Consider the following 18169-nt stretch of genomic DNA (forward strand, 5'->3'; position numbering starts at 1 on the left):
TCTATCCCAAATAAAATAAAAAATTATTGATACTAATATTATATATATTTATGAAATCTATATATTATTATAATATGTATTAATTATTACCAATATAACAATTATATTTACATAGGAGTTATTACTGAATTATTTAAAACTTTGTGACTTTCAACCTGTAGACACACCTTAATATAGTTTAAAAATTTTTTGAAATTTAACACGTGGCAACATTGATCCGCCATATTTGTATCTACAGCGACGCCATATATTATCTCTCTGATAACGTGTTTGTCGAAAGACGAAAGAGTGTTTCATAAATAGTGCCCAAATTGTTATTACTTGAACGCATTTCATATTGTAAATTGTTTTGCATAAAAATATCTAGAAATGAGTTACGGAAGGCCCCCGCCCCGTATAGACGGGATGGTTTCATTAAAGGTGGACAATTTAACGTATCGCACAACACCCGATGATTTGAGAAGAGCTTTTGAAAGATGTGGAGAAGTTGGAGATATCTATATCCCCAGGGATAGATTTACTAGGGAAAGTCGTGGTTTTGCATTTGTTAGGTATGCTTAAATATATAATTAACATATTGATGACCACAGATAGGAAGTTTTCATTGTAATGTTTTTTTGTTAGGTTTTATGACCGAAGGGATGCTGAAGATGCGTTAGAAGCTATGGATGGCCGAATGTTGGATGGTAGGGAATTGAAAGTTCAAATGGCTAGGTATGGAAGGCCAACATCTCCCCATCGTAGGTACAGAGGAGGAAGGAGAAGGTGAGTAAATATGATATTTCATTATGTATCCCAACTTATCAGCAATCTAATATAAGGTCTAGGTCCAGGTCTCGCGGTCGACGCAGTCGCTCTAGGTCAAGAGGCAGAAGATCATTTAGCAGAAGCCGATCTAGATCTGGAAGCAAGAGCTCTAGAGGAGGATCACGTTCGCCTTCTAGAGACAAAGCCAGATTAAGGTCTAGAAGTAAATCGAGGTCAAGATCAAGGAGCTAAGTAAGTTAAAATTGTAAATATCTCTAACTTATATTAACACAATATATTACAGATATATAGCAGTCGCAGGTGCAGTACCATACCACTGACAGCACCTCATATGAAAAGGTACTTTAGTTAATGATAAGTTTTTCATGAACTAAAAGTTAAAAGTTTTCTGAGAATCGTGAAGTATCAATGTTCATTATTTTATTTGCTTATGACCTATTTTTCAATAGATTACTGTTCTGTGTGGGATTTGTATTTTCTTTTTAATTTTTTAATCCAATATTAAATAACTGGGATTACAGTTTCAATATGCTATTCTTCAGATCTAGATGTATATCCTAATTGTATTCTGTTATTGATTTCATATAGTTTGAAATTGCATATAATGTAATACTATATTGGCATATCAATTTCTCTAAATAGTGCAACTTTGTTGCAATTTATTGTTTTATAGTATGTTTAGATTTAGTTTCTCATTTGTATTTCAATTTGTTCTGATTTGTGCATATGAGATATCAGTTTGCAATTTTTCTTTGTAACATTTGAAGTTTTGTAAAATAAATATGGAGTAGATATTCCAAATATATATCTTACGTAAGGGAGAAAATACAGAGTTTGTAATTCAAATATGAATATTTATTTGGGTAACATAAAATTCATTAGGTTCATACAGAACTAACGACATGCTTATTTTTTATATGATCATATATTTAGCCTACAGTTTATTTCCTTTATGTTATTTGATTTGTCTTTGACTAAATTCAAATTACTTGCTATTATATAAGGTTGTTATTTCTATAAAAATCTAATGTAAGAAGAATTTTAAATGTAAATTGATATGTGGTGCTCAGTCAGTCGCTACAACTCCAAAAATTGAACGTTTCTTATGAATGGGTTTGATATATATACTTTGTATTTGTTAATGCACCCGAGCCTTTCCATAAGATCCGTTAATTAAGAGAAAAATAGGTTGGATATTACAAATCCAATCGATCAAATAATTTTATAATTGGGATCGCAACACACTAACTCATTTTCTATGTGGTAGCAGGCGCAGTGTCGCAGCGTTCGAGCGAATGGGGGGTAGGCGGTATGTGGTGGTGATTGGCGGATATGGTGGCGTGATGAGAGAGAGCAATGCTGTCTTGTATCCGGAGCCAGCTGCGTGTCAATTGGCTGGATGGGGGCGGTGACGGTGTGCTGTAGCGGCCCAGCCAATCGAATCGCACTGATCTGACTGATCTACTGTGCTGTGCTGTTGTTTGTAGCTGCTCTCCATCTCTATCCGGACCTGCCGAACCACAGGTGTTGTTTGTTTGACGGTAATGACAAGGCAAATTTTCAGTATGCCAAAAAGCCTAGACATACTCCAAGTCATTGAAGTGATTAGTATTGATTAATTGGCATTTTTTGTGTGATTATAAAATTATAGGTCTCTTTGCATTTAAAGTTTATTTTTATAAAATAGCAATTGGCCAGTGTTCACAAATTACTATGAAATATTCCTCTAGTAGGCATTCATTTAAAAAAAGCAGTGATATATATTAATCGCTATGTTTAAATATTCTATTGTCATTAAATCAAATATAATCGCTATCAGGAAAAATAACAATTCTTCGACCATTGTGGTAATGAGCTTATTAAGGATAAATAATGTGAACTGACACTTCTACTTCTGACAATAATTTGTGATTCCATTGTGGTTTATTCCAACAAATTTTTCTTATTGATGCCTTCCTATGTTGCATTTGTTTTTTGTGATGCCATGATAATCATTAAGACCTTTCGATTTTTTTCCTGAGATTTTGTTGAACAAAATTGGGCTTGGCTTTTAATTTTCGTACATATATCTTACCAGAGATTTATTCTTAGAGCTTGTTGTGGATGCCGCCGAAAGTAATATGCTTTTATCTTGACGGAAAATATCAAGTCCCTCTGGACGTCGCTGAGTTATGCTATAAGAGTAAAATAATTAAAAAAAAAACTACGATTTATTTCCTGACTTTTTCTGAAAAAAGAAAATGTTCAACGATCACAATATATCATCTCAATATTATGGATTTAGTGATTAATGAAAAAGTTACTACATAGTATCACATTAGCTTAAAACTTTTTATTGGCGGTTAAAAATATATCTTTCATAACCAACAATTAATTTAAATGAAAGCTTAATCTGACAAGTTTTTTAGCTTAGCAAAACGGAAATATCACAAAAGCTAGCTTATTCAAACAGTTCAGTACTTCTAGGATTGAATCCATATTTCTATTATTTTGGAATTGTTAATTTAATTCCAACTTTATTCTTATTTTTGTAGTTATGTACTCATATTGAAATAACCTAGAAATCAATCAGTTGTGTTTCATTTTCATTAACAACCAACGAAATTTGAAATTTAGTTAACACGTAAAATTAAATTAAGATATCTAATAAATCTGAATGTTTGATGGTTTTTTGAATCCGAATTATGAAGATTCTTTATTTGAGGAGTTGCTCATCTTACTTTAAACGCATGATGATGTCAAACTTAAATTAAATAGTCGATGCAATTAAATCCGCGCCTAATTGTTGAACAGTTTAATACATCTCGACCAAGCCTTAATTGGTATTATAGATTACAGTCGCTAGTCTCATAACATCGGCTGTAACACATAAAAGTTTGAACTCCTGAAGAAGAAAATTGCCTTGTCATTCCAAACAAGCATGACGAAATTTATTTTAATATGATTACCGCGAGTGTTGAAAAATAACACAGGGAAAGAATAGTAAAATTATGTCATCATGATTTTTCAGGTAGGTATGAATCATGTTTGCTGATTGATTACTTCTTCAAAGATGTTTCAAAAGGGCGATTAACTATATAATCTTAATTTTACACCGTATCTCCTGTTGAAACATCATATATCGAAAGAAATTTTATTTTATCATATTAGCGCGAGCACCCTAAACTTTTAGGTAATATTTGATTTTTAGGACCCAGGAACTTTAACCGAAAACGATCAAATACACTTTTCAGTCTATGTAGTGTTTTCTTTCAATGCCTTTAATGTACCCTGCACTGTTTAGCAACAAGCAATTGTTCTTGTATATGTATGTATCGCCAACGGCTCTAATGATTTCGACAAGTGTTATCTTTCAATATTTTTTTTATAATCTATAATATTGGTTTTTACCTAGGGTGATTTTTTTGTAGTGGGCGAATTACATCAGAAGTTAAAATATTTTCTCAGAATGGATTCACTCGATATCATACGATGAACAATCCCGAGCATCAATGCAACAGGTGACGTTTTTGCAGTCTGATGAGCAAATATTTTAAGGCATTCTGCAATTAAAAAATAAAGCAACTTACGTATTTTTTATAATTCTGACAAAAGTTTTGATTAAAGTGTGTTGTCATATGAATCAACTATAATTTCTATTAATTTTCTAATCGTCAACGGATAGTTTGTTGTAACTTTATTCTATGGCTATAACAAATTATATGAAAGGGGCATTTAATGTTCTACAATCTTTTAAATAAAAAACGAACAATTCTGTTCCTTTATCGAGTTTGCAATACTGTCCTAAGTATTCCGAAAAGAAAAATGGTGCAACTTGATGCTCTTTAAAATAACATCGAGCTTTTGTATAGTATATAATGTTAAAAATCTAAAGGAGGTAACCGGCGATCATGGGAATCTCAACCGTAGTTTGTTATATAAATTCGTTTTATGGTAAAACAAAATATTTGAGGGGCGCCCAACGATCTTTTCAAAATTAAAAAAAACAAACTAATAGTACTGTTTGTGATCGTTCTTTATCAAGTTTGCAATGAGTATTCCGAGAAGAAAAATGGTGCAACTAGATGCTTTTTAAAATAAAATCGATCTTTTGCATAATTTATAATGTTTATAACATCCAAAGGTAGTATGTTAGTAGTATATAGTTAAGTTTTCAACTGTTGTACGAAAAGCTGCATAACGTAAATAAAACAATAAATTATACGTAAAGGTTTTATTAATCAATATAGGATTAACCATATATAGTCTATTAAATACATTCAAAAATAAATGTATCCCGAATAATACAAAAAGGTTTTTAAAACGTTAAAAGCACGTTTCAAGCGTCCTGAATTAAAAAAATAAGAATGTATAAAAATATCTTTAATAATTAAATGAAGCAATGATTTAGTTATATACAAAGTATTGCTTTAAGGAAAGTATATACATTAATAGAACTAAATAACACGGTCGCCGTAGGAAAAAGAAAACCAATAGAACAAATAAACGTTAGTGGAGCGTTATTTACATGCTTTAGTTAAATAATAAACGATTATTGGGGCTGTATAGTTTCTTAAGTCTTAATAGTTCGATGAGATGATGGACAGATGAATAGAATACTCGTGCGAGGATGTTCTGGCTAATACTATAGAAAATATGTTTTTTTTCCCAACAAAAATACTTGTTACTATAGCTGTACAGTTATACATTTTGTAGCTATAGACTTTAGTTCAAAAATATTAAGTCCCTATTACCAGTATATTTAGTACACAGTAGTAACATAACATATATTTACACAGGTAAACTTATTTAAAGTCAAAATAAGCTATTCAGAATTCTGAAATCAAATTATACACAATCTTTGACTTTATAAACGGACGGTCTCGCTAACTGCCTCTAAATAAATAATTATTACTGGATCACGATTAAATGTTCTGTCGAGAGAAGATCTGGATGAAATGTTACATACATGATCTGGATGAGAAAACTACATATTTGAAATACACCCTGTATTAATTTTCATTGTACTTCTATACGAGGCCGAAATTTAAAATTGCAGGGTATTAGACATGTTTGAAAGAACCAAAAAATTATACATTAGTTTTGATTACCAAATATGGCTTCTAACAAAACAACGATTACAAAACCAATTAAAGCCATTGCCGCGAGGCATGCCGCAAGGGCAACTACAGAAAAACTTTCGAGTTCTTCTTCACTGCGTCAAGATATTGAACATGAGTTTCTTGGTACACAACTTGTTCTACTATCCAGGCCAGCTGGGCTAGTTGGAATACTTGTAAATCTAAAAAATTAATAAGAAAATATTAGTACTTCAAATTAGACATGCCATCAGAAATGTTTAACCTAAACTTTCTTCCACCACTTCCTTTCTTGTGAGATTGGACATATTTAAATTGAGTACTGGTAGATGTTAAAGCGTAAGACTTAAGATGTGACTTTACACAAGTTGGTAACGGTAATTGCTCTATGCTGTAGACTGTTGTACGTGCTACAATAGCTCTACAACATAATTCTTGCAAGCTCAAAACTTTGTTAGACCTATAAAAAAAAAATTCCTGAATCCATATAATTGCAGTTGTAAGTAGTCAAACCTCCAAAGCCTCTCCATTCCATTTCTTTGCAAAGCCATTCTTGAAAGTTCACAAAAACTTTCATGAATATTAAAATTACATAATGGTGAAACCTCAAAGAAAGCCATGCTGTGTTTATTTGCGTACATCTGGGCATCTCTTTGTAAAACTTTCCTTTTAAAAGCTAAATGAAGTCTATTTCCAACCAGAACTTTGGGCACTCCAGGAGCATGACTATCAACTTCCTTTAACCACCTATCTAGACCATCAAAGGACCATCTTCAAATGTAAATATTTAATATAAAACTTTCTAATAAATAATATTCACTTACCTATTTGTTATATCATATACCAATAAAACTCCTTGAGCTCCTCTTGAGTATGATCGGATAATAGTGCAAAAACGTCCTTGTCCTGATGTATCCCATAATTGAAGTTTTACTCTCTTACCATCAAGCAATATAGTTGTGGTTTTATATGCTAAATGTATTATATATGAATATATATAGATATATGTATATAGGTACATATTATTGAATAATAAGTAGAAGATAATACGTACACTTACCACTACCGCTGCAAAATGGGCTTTCTGAAGCACCATCATCTAAATCAGATAGAATTTCTTGTTTACCCACATCACTATCCCCCACTAGTAAAAATTTCAATAAATAATCATACTGTTTCTCTGGAGGTTTATTAAGTTCTACAGCCATTCCAGTCGAAGTAACCATAATAAAATTTAAAAGTATTTAAATGTAAATTGCGATAACTACATTTTACCCTATTTGATTCCTTTTTAGAACTTTAAGACATATGTTGGATATAATGTATGTCCATTTCTGTGGTTTGCACCAAATATATTAAAAGATATCAAAATTATATATCCTTTCTCATCAACCGTTTATTTTTATTTTGCAAGGTCGTTTCGTCAGTAAATAAACAGATGGTATTTTCATACCTCCGGTAACACCGATATGTATTACAACGTCTATTCAATCACTTGACTTTAAACAAATAAATAATGCTGATTTACAAGAACAGTTCTGCTCTTAAAAATACTTTTCAGCAAATTTTCACAACAAAAATGGAGAAGTGATTTTTCTTCCTGTCACTTTTATTTTCACAGGGAGTACACACTGTTGCCACATTTTTAACATCAATTGACTTTTTAACTGTCAATATAAGTAGATCGAACATTTTTTGCGGCGACAAAATAACCTATATATATCGTTTTTAGCGGTTAGTTGAGTTATATGTTTTTGGTAGCGAGATGTCTTCAACTGACGATAAAAAAAAGGTAATTCACAGATTATGCTTGTTTAAAAATTTCAACTAATTTGTCATTGAAGGGCAATAATCCGAATCAAGACCAAAAGGAGAAAAAACGGAAAGAATCTATATTAGATCTTTCAAAGTATTTAGAAAAAACTATCAGAGTTAAATTTGCTGGTGGGAGAGAAGCGAGAGGCGTTTTAAAAGGATATGACCCACTCTTAAACCTTGTGTTGGATAATACACTAGAATATTTGCGGGACCCAGATGATCCATATAAGTTAACGGAGGACACAAGAGCATTAGGATTAGTAGTATGTAGAGGCACCAGTGTTGTTCTTATCTGTCCAATGGATGGAATGGAATCGATTCCTAATCCTTTCACCACACAAGACTAATTATAAATATAAGATGATTTATTATTTGTAATTACAGAATGTAATTTAATTAATACATAAATATAGGTATTAAATTTTATTAATAATCACAGTGTCTGAAATAACAAGTCTATTATCATTATATCATGAAAAAACTACTTGTTAAAAGCCACAGACAATAACTATCAACAGGTTAATTCCAGTCATAACAAAGATGTTATATATAATTATTGAAGTTTGGATTCTGAAGATGACATTTTCATACAAGTATAAATAATATTTAGAAATGATAATATAACTCCTGTTTTTAGTTTTTTAATTAGCCTGGACTTCTTTAGGTGCTGTCAAGCTATCATTTAGCGAGCCCCCTTCAATGCATTTCCAGAGTCCATATGTTTTTCCTATAGTTGTTTGCCATAGCCTTAATGTTCCATCTTCAGAACCTGATGCATAAAGTTCTCCATCTGGTGAAAATTTAATGCAATGCACAGGACCAAAATGTCCTTTAAATGATTCTTGAAAAACAAAAACATATTCACTATTATACTATAATATAAATTGTAATAGTCTCACCAATTTCTGATCCAGTTTGATAATCGTATTTGTACACCTTTAAGTCATCCCCTCCGGCAACAAAAATGCTTTTATCTGGGTGCAAAGATGCTGAATTTACAGGAGACGGTATAGTAAATTCTCTAATTTTAGTGAGGTTTTCAGCATCATAAAAGGCAACTTTATTAGAATATGCAACGGTAAGAACTGTTCCATCCTTTGATACTTCCAAACTATTTGGATTAAAAGGGAAGACTACTTTTTGAATTTCCTAAGTAGAAAACAATAATCATGTTTTTTTTTATTTCAATCATATGCATAATTTAAGAAAAATATAATACCTGTCGATTTGATCTATTCCATACTCTCATAGTCTTATCATCTGCACAAGATATAAGGTGAGTGTCATTTCTGAAGAACAGTACATGTCTAATACTTGCTGTATGACCCGAAAATACATCAGGTTCTGAAATAAAGTAAGTTATATGCTAAATTAATAATGTGTCTTATGGCATGTACCTGCTTCTGGTTTATTAAGATCAAAAATTCTGATAAGCTTTTCATTACTACCTGTGGATAAATGAACTGAATCTTTTGAAAAATTAACACTTTTTACTATATGATTATGTTGAAAAGAGTACAGCTCTTCCCCAGAGATTGCATCCCAAACTTTTCCTACAAAATATACACTTATTTATTCTAATATAATAATGTATTTCAATAATACCTGTAAAATCTGCAGCGCCACTGGCTGCCCTAGTAGCGTGATTATTTAATGCTACACCCCAAACAGCCCCCTTGTGTCCTACGAACGTCCCAATCCAATCCCCAGTATCACCCTGTCTGAGCATAGGCATTCCATCTAAATATATGAAAATTAATATCAATATTATTTTCTAAAATTAATCCATACAAAATTTTGAATCTAAATATTTACCTTTAATTAAGAGATAAGATAAAGTCAGGAATTTTTTACTTACTTTCAAAAATGTTAATAATTTACATATAGTAAACAGGAAGAAGGAATTACAATAAGTAGCCTCATTTAAAACACTAACAACACCCACTGTTCAAGAAGGCCAACAACTTTATAGGGTTTAAATTGTTTTAAAAAAATCAGGCCAAGGCATAAATAAGTAGTATGGAAGGTTAAAGGAGTGTATGTGGCTGTTTTCTACTCATATCATCAAAAAAAAAATACCTTTGCAAGCTGATATTAAAAAGTAACTACTTTCGGTAATATCCGAAAAATCCAAATTAACCACAGGACGAGTGTGTCCGCTGCAAGTTAACGGTGTTTGTCTTAAATTAGCCATTATTTCTTCTAATTTTTCTTAAAACCCCAATACACATACGACACGCACGAGTTCGAAGACCGAACTGACTTTTTCTTTAATACTGACAGTTAAAAATCAAATATTCATTGTCACCAATAGTGAAATACTACATATAAACAATATGTTGAGTTTTATTGTGTTAAATACATAACACAAATAGCTATTTATCTAAAACACTATAATATAATATTTACAAAGTATATATATCAAATATAAGATATATTTTAGTTGGTATTATTTTTTTTAATTTCCTATGTTGGTAATCGATCTTATCAATTTTGTGTCCAGATATATCTCATTGCAAAAGTGTAAAATATTATTTAAAAACGACTGGTTTCTTTCAGATTAGGTATTTACTATAGTATTTTTTATTACCAATATATTCTATTATAAATATATACAATAATAAGAAAACCAAGATGTTCTTCGAATATTTCTGTTACCTTTGACCTCGATAAGGATTTTTTAATATATAATAATATAATATATGACAAAATTAACATATTATATTAGTAAATTGTTTTTAGGTTGTCATACTATTCGATATTGTATATATTGCTTTTGTGATTGTAATTTTTCCTTCGTAATACCGTGAAGTGCGTATGTAATTTACTAATTTTGACATTTAAATGTTTTATGATGTCCTAATTGATTCTGCTGTAGATTTTTATCATATTTCCTTTTATAATTCTGTGAAATCGTTATCTATTAGTATATTGTTATTAAGTAGAAATATTTTAAGAATGCATGTTTATATATCTGTATAATATTTTGTTTTAAATTGTGTACATTTTGAATTGATATTCGTTATTAAAATTAACTGTAATTTGTCATTTTTATCAAGTGAGTAATATCTTTGCTTTGTTTTGGATATTATACCATATTGCGTTAATAATACTGATATTTCAAATAAAGCATAAGTTAATTATTGTTATAGGTAAAATTATGTTCAACATGAGATTAAAAATTGGTTCAATACGAAATAATGAATGGAGATGTTGTTTTTGTTTACATGTTAGAACTGCCACTATAGCTTTTGGGGTATGGCACCTAGTAAGTATTTATTTTGGATTCGTTTTGGTATCTATCATAATTTATCATTAATTTTTTTTGTACTACAAGTTTGTCATTAGCCATTAATATTATTATATTTCTTAAAAACAAATTCTCTTAATAATCATTCTTTTCAGTTGCTGCATATATTAGCATTGGCTGTTTTGGCATTAGTAATGCGAAACCACAGTTACTTTGTTCAACATTTTGAGGAGAGTGATTTTTTACCAACACCTCTTAGCAAAGTTAAACATGAACGTCCTTATTACCTACCAACAACCCAAGATGGCAGATCAATTTTACCTTGTAGGTAATTATTTGGTGTCCATTTTTGAGTTAATTCATCTATTTTGTTTCAGCTGATGTTGATATGGGAGCAATTTTAACAATATGCACTTTATCAATTACTCTTCTTATGGTTTATGGTGCCATTAAAGGAAAACCTAAGCAAATTTTGCCCTTTTTCTTTCTTCAACTTTTTGATTTGGCAATTACAACGTAGGTAAGACATTAAAAGTACTGTTTTATTCTAATGCTATTTTTTTTTATAACAGCCTAACTGCTACCGGATATTTTTGTTATCTTCGTTCAGTTCATGGTCTTGTATCTGAACATTGGCATAATTTGCCCTTTAGACAGCAACTTTTGTCTCTTAGCCCTCAGACATTATCTTTATTGGTTTTAGTTACATTTTTGGTTTCAATGTTGTGGAAGGTGAGTAAAATATACGTCTATATGTGAATAGAAGTTAATTTAAAACATCTTTAAATTTAAATAAATCTATCGAAATCAAAGTATCTTATAGACCCTGTTGGTTATTCATATTTTAATCTACAAACTACACTGTCACATTTAATTGATATACAAGCCTTAAGGTGTACTAACTGTACACTGTGTACTATAGCACAGAATATCACACATGGAAAATTACACCCTTGGAACATTTGTGGGATGCTTATATTAAATTTATTAGTATAGTTAAGTTCTGAAGGATAACTTTGTTTTGCACCCGATAATCCAATATATTAGTTTAGTTTTAGATCCTACCCCTTTTACACGTTTGCGCATATGTACTCCTTCAAAATTAAGCATCGGTTTATTTATTTGGGCCGAAATATTTAATATCCTTTGTAATTGACTATTTAACAATTAATATTCACTGGTGTGTAATATATATTATAAAAGAAAGCATCTATACTTTCGAGTTTAATAACAGGGGGTGAAAAAAGTTTTCTTAATTTAACAATAATCAGAGTGTGTCCAAAGACTAGGATATATCTTAGAATACAGACCAACAATATATTTAGTCCCTGTTCTATGGTTCCGCAGATGTTAAGAAAACTTAAAATGATGCTCCGAAATTATAGATTTTCTTTTATTGCTATTTTGAGCTTCTAGTGCTTTTTGGAACCAATAGTCACTGATAATTATATTTCTTCATGTTATATTTCTGCACAATTTCCTTATAGAGGCTTCTCGGTTGTTTTTTTTATAATTGGACAATACTCATTTATATTTGAGAACTATGGCTTATTATGCATTCTTTATTAGAGATCGCTTATAACTGGTACAGCCTTGTGTAACTTATTCAATCGTATAGGATGCATATTATTAAAAATTAGGATGCATTTTGTTTAGCGTTTTTCATATGTTACTTGACAAACTGTGTGTTACGAAAATAATGTTCACTAATACAACACACTTCCTGTCAATACTAGGTTGTTCAATAAGTTCGCTAAGCATTATCTATTCATCAACAGTGAAACTAAAAATTCGATATCATTTTAATATATCATTACATAAAATCATAACTAAATTTTTATTAAAATAAATTCAATTTGAAAATTTTAAAGACAGCAAGCTGTGATCACGATAAATGAATGCCGTATTCGCTAAGTGGTGCAAATCCGCTTCTTAGTTTCTAAGGCATTGTTCACTATTAGAGATAGACTAAGTGTTTCGGGATATATAGGAAATTCGTGAATATGAACAAAACATTTTTCATAGAGAAGGCTCGTTTCTGCGAATTTATTGAACAACTTGGTATTTTGGTATCAATATCAAAATTTCATAATTATTTAAAAGTTGTTTTCCCATTTACCACCAGATGATTTTATGGACAGAGATGCAGGTTATATTAAATGCATATATGTTTGTATTTTTCCAGAAATAAATTACGTTCATGATAATAGATTCATATTTGCCATAATAACATTTTAATTAGATAAGCCAGGGAGTAGAGATGTAGAGTGAATTAAATATTAGTGTAAGGTGACGAGGAACTTGTCTTTTCACAGGCTTATTGGATTGGCGTAGTTTGGCGTTGCTATAAATACCTTACTTTAAAGCAACAAGCAACTCACAATACCATCCATTACATATTACCAAGTGTCGAGTCAGATCGCAATGATCCTGATTACGGATCTCTGTTTCTTGATAATGAGACAGCTTTATTTGGGCCCTTAAAACAGACACCTCCACCTTCCTATCAGGTATTATAACTAAAAATTAGCAATAAATAACTATAGACATAGATGATTTTTCGTACTTTAGGACGTCATGGATGAACAGCCTCCACCGTATCCAGCTACTACTACCATTGTACAAGAAGTACCAGTTAGAAGATTTTTATTTACTTATACTCCGGAGGAACCATTTGATGCAGGTCAAACTGTTGGAGAAGTGGTAGCACAATCAAGCAATGTAGTGCGAGAAAATATACTTGCTAAAGACAACGAACAAAGTACTGTCTTAAAAGCATCATTTTCTAAAACATCTGAAGATATAGAAGGTGCAGAATGTTTACGAGAAATGAGAAATACAGAAGAAGCATCTTCTTCTGGTCAAACACCTGAGCACGTTGAAGCTGAATATTTAAGAAAAATTAAAAATACAGAAGAAGCACCTTCGTCTAGTCAAAAACCTGAGGATATCAAAGCAGATCATTTTAGAGGAATTGCAGAAAATGCAGACCTATTTCCCATGCCCGAAAACACTCTTAGCAACAAGTTTATTATCCCAGCTTTAAAAAAAAAGTTATTTACTTTCGCCACAAACAAACCATCTGAAAACGCCTGGAACAATATTGAAATCTATGAAGATAAGGGAGCTGGAGCTGTACTTCCAGGTGATGTTTTGGAAGCATCTACTAATTCCGAAAAGTCAATAGTTAAAGAAGGTGCTTTATCTACGAAATTGTCGACAGATTTGTCTCAGAACGTGGAAACTGGAAAATTTGCGAAGAAGCATGATAATGTTAGCGATTCGGCAAATCGGTGAGCGAAATTACATATTACTTACATATCAGAAACAAATCTATGAGTTTATATTAAAATCTGAAGCAGTAACATATTAGAGTCTATTTTTACTAAGTAATTTCTAATATTTAAGTAAATATTTTGATAGATTTGAAATCAACATTGGCTGTAAAGAAAGTCCCGAAACACCTGTTTCTGTGACCCATTCACCAACTTTAAAAAAAACGGAAGACTCAAGAATCGAAGGAGAATCGCCTAAAATTGAATAAAATATCGCCACATGGGATCGTTAAAATTTGTCGAAAAAGTTAGAATATAATAAGAAATATTTGTTGAAATGAAGCGTTTTACTTATAATATTATGTCTGGTTTCTCTTGAAAATTAATATGCCATGCCAGAAGTAACTTCTTTATATAGTACAAAAACGTAGCCATTCCAATGTTCCATAATTGGTAATTTATGTAGTTATAAATAAAATAACTTTTAAGAAGACTAGGGTCGAATATCGAGATATAGTAGAAAATTATAAAGGCGCTAAAAATACCTTTTTTATTGCAAATTATGTAGGAAAAAAGACTGGAAGGATGGAAGATTGTGTGATTTAAATTAGAGAAGGAATATATTTCTTTATAAACTGTGTACATATAAAAATATATTTTCCATGACATTGATTATGATGAAGTTATTTCTACTGGCTTAAAAATTAGGTACCAATACGGCCTTTTAAAATGGGACAATTGCTTCGCATAGCCCCAATTTAAAACACCTTGGCGTACGCATTACTAATATTATATGCAAATAGTAAATGTCCTAAATAAAGAATCAAAATTTTATTAACATCTCTTAGTCCTATCAGTATTTCTAAATGTGTAGGTAGAATATAGTATAATAAATATTATAAATGTTTATTTCTTTTATTATATCACGAAGACGATTATTAGCCTGCCATTGGAAATTCTATAGAAATTGTGATTAGGGCACTTTTTTAAAAATAAAAGTTATTAACTCAATGACATGTCTATTTCTTGTTTCTAAACGTAAGACGAGGGTAAAGATACAGTTAGTGAGAAGTAAAAACATCTAATTAACCATACAAAGTCCATACTTGGGTGAATAAGGTTGAATGAATGGTAGTGGATAAGTTTGAGAAGAAATAAAATTAAGAGATAATTTAAACACACATTTTAAGTGTTTTTTTGCAATAAAAAATTGATCTATTTTTTTCTCTTATTTTCCATTAAATTGAAACCATTAACCTGTTTTCGGATTTTTCGAATTTTCTTTAAAAACAGTAGAAAGTTATACATAGGGATGTACAAAGAAGGTAATCATATAAAATTTCAAGCAAATCGGTTCAGTAAAACTATTACTAGACAACCTAAAGGTGTCTTCCAAATGTCAAATGTTAGAGTTACTGTAATTGTGTGGTGACGGCGTAATTATACATAGGCGTTTTCTTCGCTCCGGCTGGAATAGTGTAGTCGATACGTTACTTAAATAGGTATATGGAATTAATTGGGATATTGAAGATCCCATCAAGTACTTATTTTAAAATGTTTCAACATATGCGATTAAAGGATGGATTATGTTCTAATCATTTCACTAAAATTTCTAAACAAAGTCGATTAAACAATTTTAAAAAACTTGGTTTTTATGGACGTTTTATAAGAAAAAAAAAGTAAATCACTCTCTAGATTAGGTCTATTTAATAATTATCACAGAATTTTGGTTTATATTTTGACGATTATATCGACGCTTTGTATTTGTAATAAATAAAAGTTGATGGTATTTTAATTAACACGTGAAAAATACTAAGTGTTAAACAGTAAGTCTAAGATAATTTATTATAAAAAGGATATAAGAGTATAAAACAATTTATTTTTTAACAACTTGAATGACATCTTCATCTGCCATTATATGAGAAACGCCCACTCTTTGAGGAGAGTACTTGGTACTTGTTCCCCAGACCAATGCATATTTAAATTGAGCTGCTAAAGTTCTAATAAAACCAGAGTCATTTAATTTGAATTGATGAGTATCACTGAATTTACCTGTGTATAGAATGGCAAACATGTTCTACAGTAACCCCTTTTCTTAGAATCAAACCTTCTGCAAAGTTTGGTGGTTCACCAGGTTTTTTTGTGTAAACACGGATCAAACTTAAATATTCCCAAAGTACTTGTAATAGATAATCCAAATTTAGTTTCATGTTACAACTACAAAAATAAAAATAAGAAAATTTACAGATTTTCCTTTCCCTTTAAATAATTACCTTACAACAACACTGTTAGGTTGCCTAGCAATTCTATCTACTTCTTCAATTGAAATTTGATCTATTTTATTGTAGACATATAAGCATGGTAAGTAAACTCTGTTTGCACAAATTACATCAATTAATTCATCTGCTGTACAATCCTCACGGAATAAAACTTCCGCATTAAATATTTTATATTCATGTAAAATCATTTGCACTAGTTTTTCATCAACTTTTGTCAGAGGACAAGTAGAATTAAATGATATTCCTCCACCCTTTTTTATCTAAATCACAAATTGTTAAATATATATTATAATTGATTATCAAACATACCTTAAAATAAATATTTGGTTTTTTCTTATTTAACCTTATGCCAACACTTTCCAATTCTTTTTCTAATAGTTCTCTATGTACATCTTTCTTAGTAGCATCCAACATCATGAGGACCAGATCAGCTGTGCGGGCTACAGCTATTACTTGTCTTCCTAAATCATCATACATATAATTCCATTTAGCTCAAAAATATTGTTAACTTGCCTCTTCCTTTTCCTTGTGCAGCTCCTTCTATAATACCAGGTAAATCCAGTAATTGGATATTAGCACCATTATAATCAATAACGCCAGGTATACAAGTTAATGTTGTAAACTCATAAGAGGCAGCTTCACTTTCTGTCTTGGTTAATGTCGATAAAAGTGTTGACTAAAGAAATGTCATGTTAATTAAACATATTATATTTGGAATATACTAGTAGCTTAAAACTTAAAAAGAAACAGTTACCTTTCCAACCGATGGAAATCCAATTAAAGCTACTCTGGCATCTCCACTTTTAAGCACATCAAATCCTTCACCTTTCTCCGACTTTTTGGACGGTTCGAGTAGTTGGGACCTGTACTTAGCTAACTTTGCTTTTAATAGACCCAAATGGTACTCGGTTGCTGAAAGAATCGTTGCTATTGAACACCGATTTTAATGACAATTACTATAGTGCACCTTTATTTTTTTGTGTCCTAGAGATTTCTTTTTCAATTTCTGATATTTTCTCTAAAATACCCATTTTGTTCTGAAATGCCGCACAAGACTACCGTGCAGCACGATGTACCTGCATTGACAGGCGAGTGACACTTATCAAAGAGTCAACCTAATCTTCGATTATGAAAAATGTAATGGAAATATGTTATAATATAATGAAAGTCCTACAATAGAGTTGATTAATTTATGATCTTAGGTGAAGTGTAGAACAATGATGTCATAGTGAAAAAGAAAATTATCGTTTAATATTCATTCACTCTAATATGAAATCATTTAATAAAACATATATATATTTATATATTTACTTAATACTAGTTCATATGTTATTTTCGATAACGCTCATCACTATATTTGAATCATCCTCCTTCTTCTTTCATTATAAAACGGCATTCAAAAAATCATATTGGGATATTATAATATTTAGTTTAGGGGTGTTTGCCACCAAAAAAATATCAATATATCGAGGGGAAAAATATCGATATTTAAAAAAAATATATCGATATTTTTAAGAAAAAATAGAAATAGTGAAATATTAACCCAAAATAATGTATATCTTCGACTTTACCCATGTCACCCTCAGAAAAAATATATATGGATATATTTGAGAACAAAAATGTGGGACCACAGAACAACAAAATATCCATATTTATGTCTTCCAATATCGTTTTTTCATATTTTTTTGATGACAGGGTGGC

At 30.6% G+C, this 18169-nt stretch overlaps 6 protein-coding genes across 17 annotated transcripts; 3 read left to right on the top strand and 3 right to left on the bottom strand.

The window, feature by feature from the left end:
• Window positions 1-199: 199 nt before the first annotated feature.
• Window positions 200-4005, top strand: LOC143205740 (serine/arginine-rich splicing factor 2). 9 transcript variants are annotated; one of them, XR_013007886.1, is made up of 5 exons: window positions 200-551; window positions 625-765; window positions 822-999; window positions 1052-1107; window positions 2036-4005. XR_013007886.1 is itself a non-coding variant. In XM_076418805.1 (4 exons), exons 1-3 carry the CDS (start codon window positions 370-372, stop codon window positions 997-999), a joined length of 501 nt encoding a protein of 166 aa, XP_076274920.1. In that variant the 5' UTR covers window positions 212-369; the 3' UTR covers window positions 1000-1003; window positions 1052-1234. The 9 variants fall into 9 exon arrangements, 3 of the variants coding, with proteins under 3 accessions (XP_076274920.1, XP_076274919.1, XP_076274922.1); XR_013007889.1 differs by having other exon boundaries at window positions 2039-4005; XR_013007893.1 differs by having other exon boundaries at window positions 212-551; window positions 822-1003.
• A 961-nt stretch (window positions 4006-4966) lies between these two features.
• Window positions 4967-7481, bottom strand: Rab40 (RAS oncogene family member Rab40). 2 transcript variants are annotated; one of them, XM_076418797.1, is made up of 5 exons: window positions 6901-7481; window positions 6671-6818; window positions 6360-6617; window positions 6112-6306; window positions 4967-6049 (listed from the first exon to the last, which is right to left on the bottom strand). In XM_076418797.1, exons 1-5 carry the CDS (start codon window positions 7070-7072, stop codon window positions 5968-5970), a joined length of 855 nt encoding a protein of 284 aa, XP_076274912.1. In that variant the 5' UTR covers window positions 7073-7481; the 3' UTR covers window positions 4967-5967. The 2 variants fall into 2 exon arrangements, with proteins under 2 accessions (XP_076274912.1, XP_076274914.1); XM_076418799.1 differs by having other exon boundaries at window positions 6907-7465.
• On the top strand, window positions 7481-8097 carry LSm7 (U6 snRNA-associated Sm-like protein LSm7). The gene is made up of 2 exons (XM_076418830.1): window positions 7481-7638; window positions 7691-8097. The coding sequence occupies exons 1-2, from the start codon at window positions 7612-7614 to the stop codon at window positions 8009-8011; spliced, it is 348 nt and encodes a 115-aa protein (XP_076274945.1). The 5' UTR covers window positions 7481-7611; the 3' UTR covers window positions 8012-8097.
• Window positions 8075-9935, bottom strand: wmd (serine-threonine kinase receptor-associated protein wmd). The gene is made up of 6 exons (XM_076418796.1): window positions 9744-9935; window positions 9270-9404; window positions 9062-9217; window positions 8884-9008; window positions 8564-8813; window positions 8075-8505 (listed from the first exon to the last, which is right to left on the bottom strand). The coding sequence occupies exons 1-6, from the start codon at window positions 9856-9858 to the stop codon at window positions 8306-8308; spliced, it is 981 nt and encodes a 326-aa protein (XP_076274911.1). The 5' UTR covers window positions 9859-9935; the 3' UTR covers window positions 8075-8305.
• Window positions 9936-10100: 165 nt separating this feature from the next.
• Window positions 10101-15200, top strand: LOC143205577 (uncharacterized). Of its 2 annotated transcripts, none has more exons than XM_076418724.1 (8): window positions 10101-10228; window positions 10817-10932; window positions 11070-11238; window positions 11292-11430; window positions 11487-11646; window positions 13230-13424; window positions 13486-14207; window positions 14338-15200. In XM_076418724.1, exons 2-8 carry the CDS (start codon window positions 10825-10827, stop codon window positions 14456-14458), a joined length of 1614 nt encoding a protein of 537 aa, XP_076274839.1. In that variant the 5' UTR covers window positions 10101-10228; window positions 10817-10824; the 3' UTR covers window positions 14459-15200. The 2 variants fall into 2 exon arrangements, with proteins under 2 accessions (XP_076274839.1, XP_076274842.1); XM_076418727.1 differs by having other exon boundaries at window positions 10160-10722.
• An 808-nt stretch (window positions 15201-16008) lies between these two features.
• LOC143205684 (developmentally-regulated GTP-binding protein 2) lies at window positions 16009-17615 on the bottom strand. Of its 2 annotated transcripts, none has more exons than XM_076418790.1 (7): window positions 17436-17615; window positions 17223-17380; window positions 16978-17144; window positions 16778-16925; window positions 16463-16728; window positions 16242-16406; window positions 16009-16189 (listed from the first exon to the last, which is right to left on the bottom strand). In XM_076418790.1, the coding sequence occupies exons 1-7, from the start codon at window positions 17497-17499 to the stop codon at window positions 16066-16068; spliced, it is 1092 nt and encodes a 363-aa protein (XP_076274905.1). In that variant the 5' UTR covers window positions 17500-17615; the 3' UTR covers window positions 16009-16065. The 2 variants fall into 2 exon arrangements, with proteins under 2 accessions (XP_076274905.1, XP_076274898.1); XM_076418783.1 differs by having other exon boundaries at window positions 16778-16929; window positions 16982-17144; window positions 17436-17613.
• Window positions 17616-18169: the final 554 nt, after the last annotated feature.

Source organism: Rhynchophorus ferrugineus, unplaced genomic scaffold, assembly GCF_030347505.1.
Source record: "Rhynchophorus ferrugineus isolate W39M unplaced genomic scaffold, kcgeb_rfMv2 rfM1, whole genome shotgun sequence".
In the NCBI taxonomy this organism is placed as follows: domain Eukaryota; kingdom Metazoa; phylum Arthropoda; class Insecta; order Coleoptera; family Curculionidae; genus Rhynchophorus; species Rhynchophorus ferrugineus.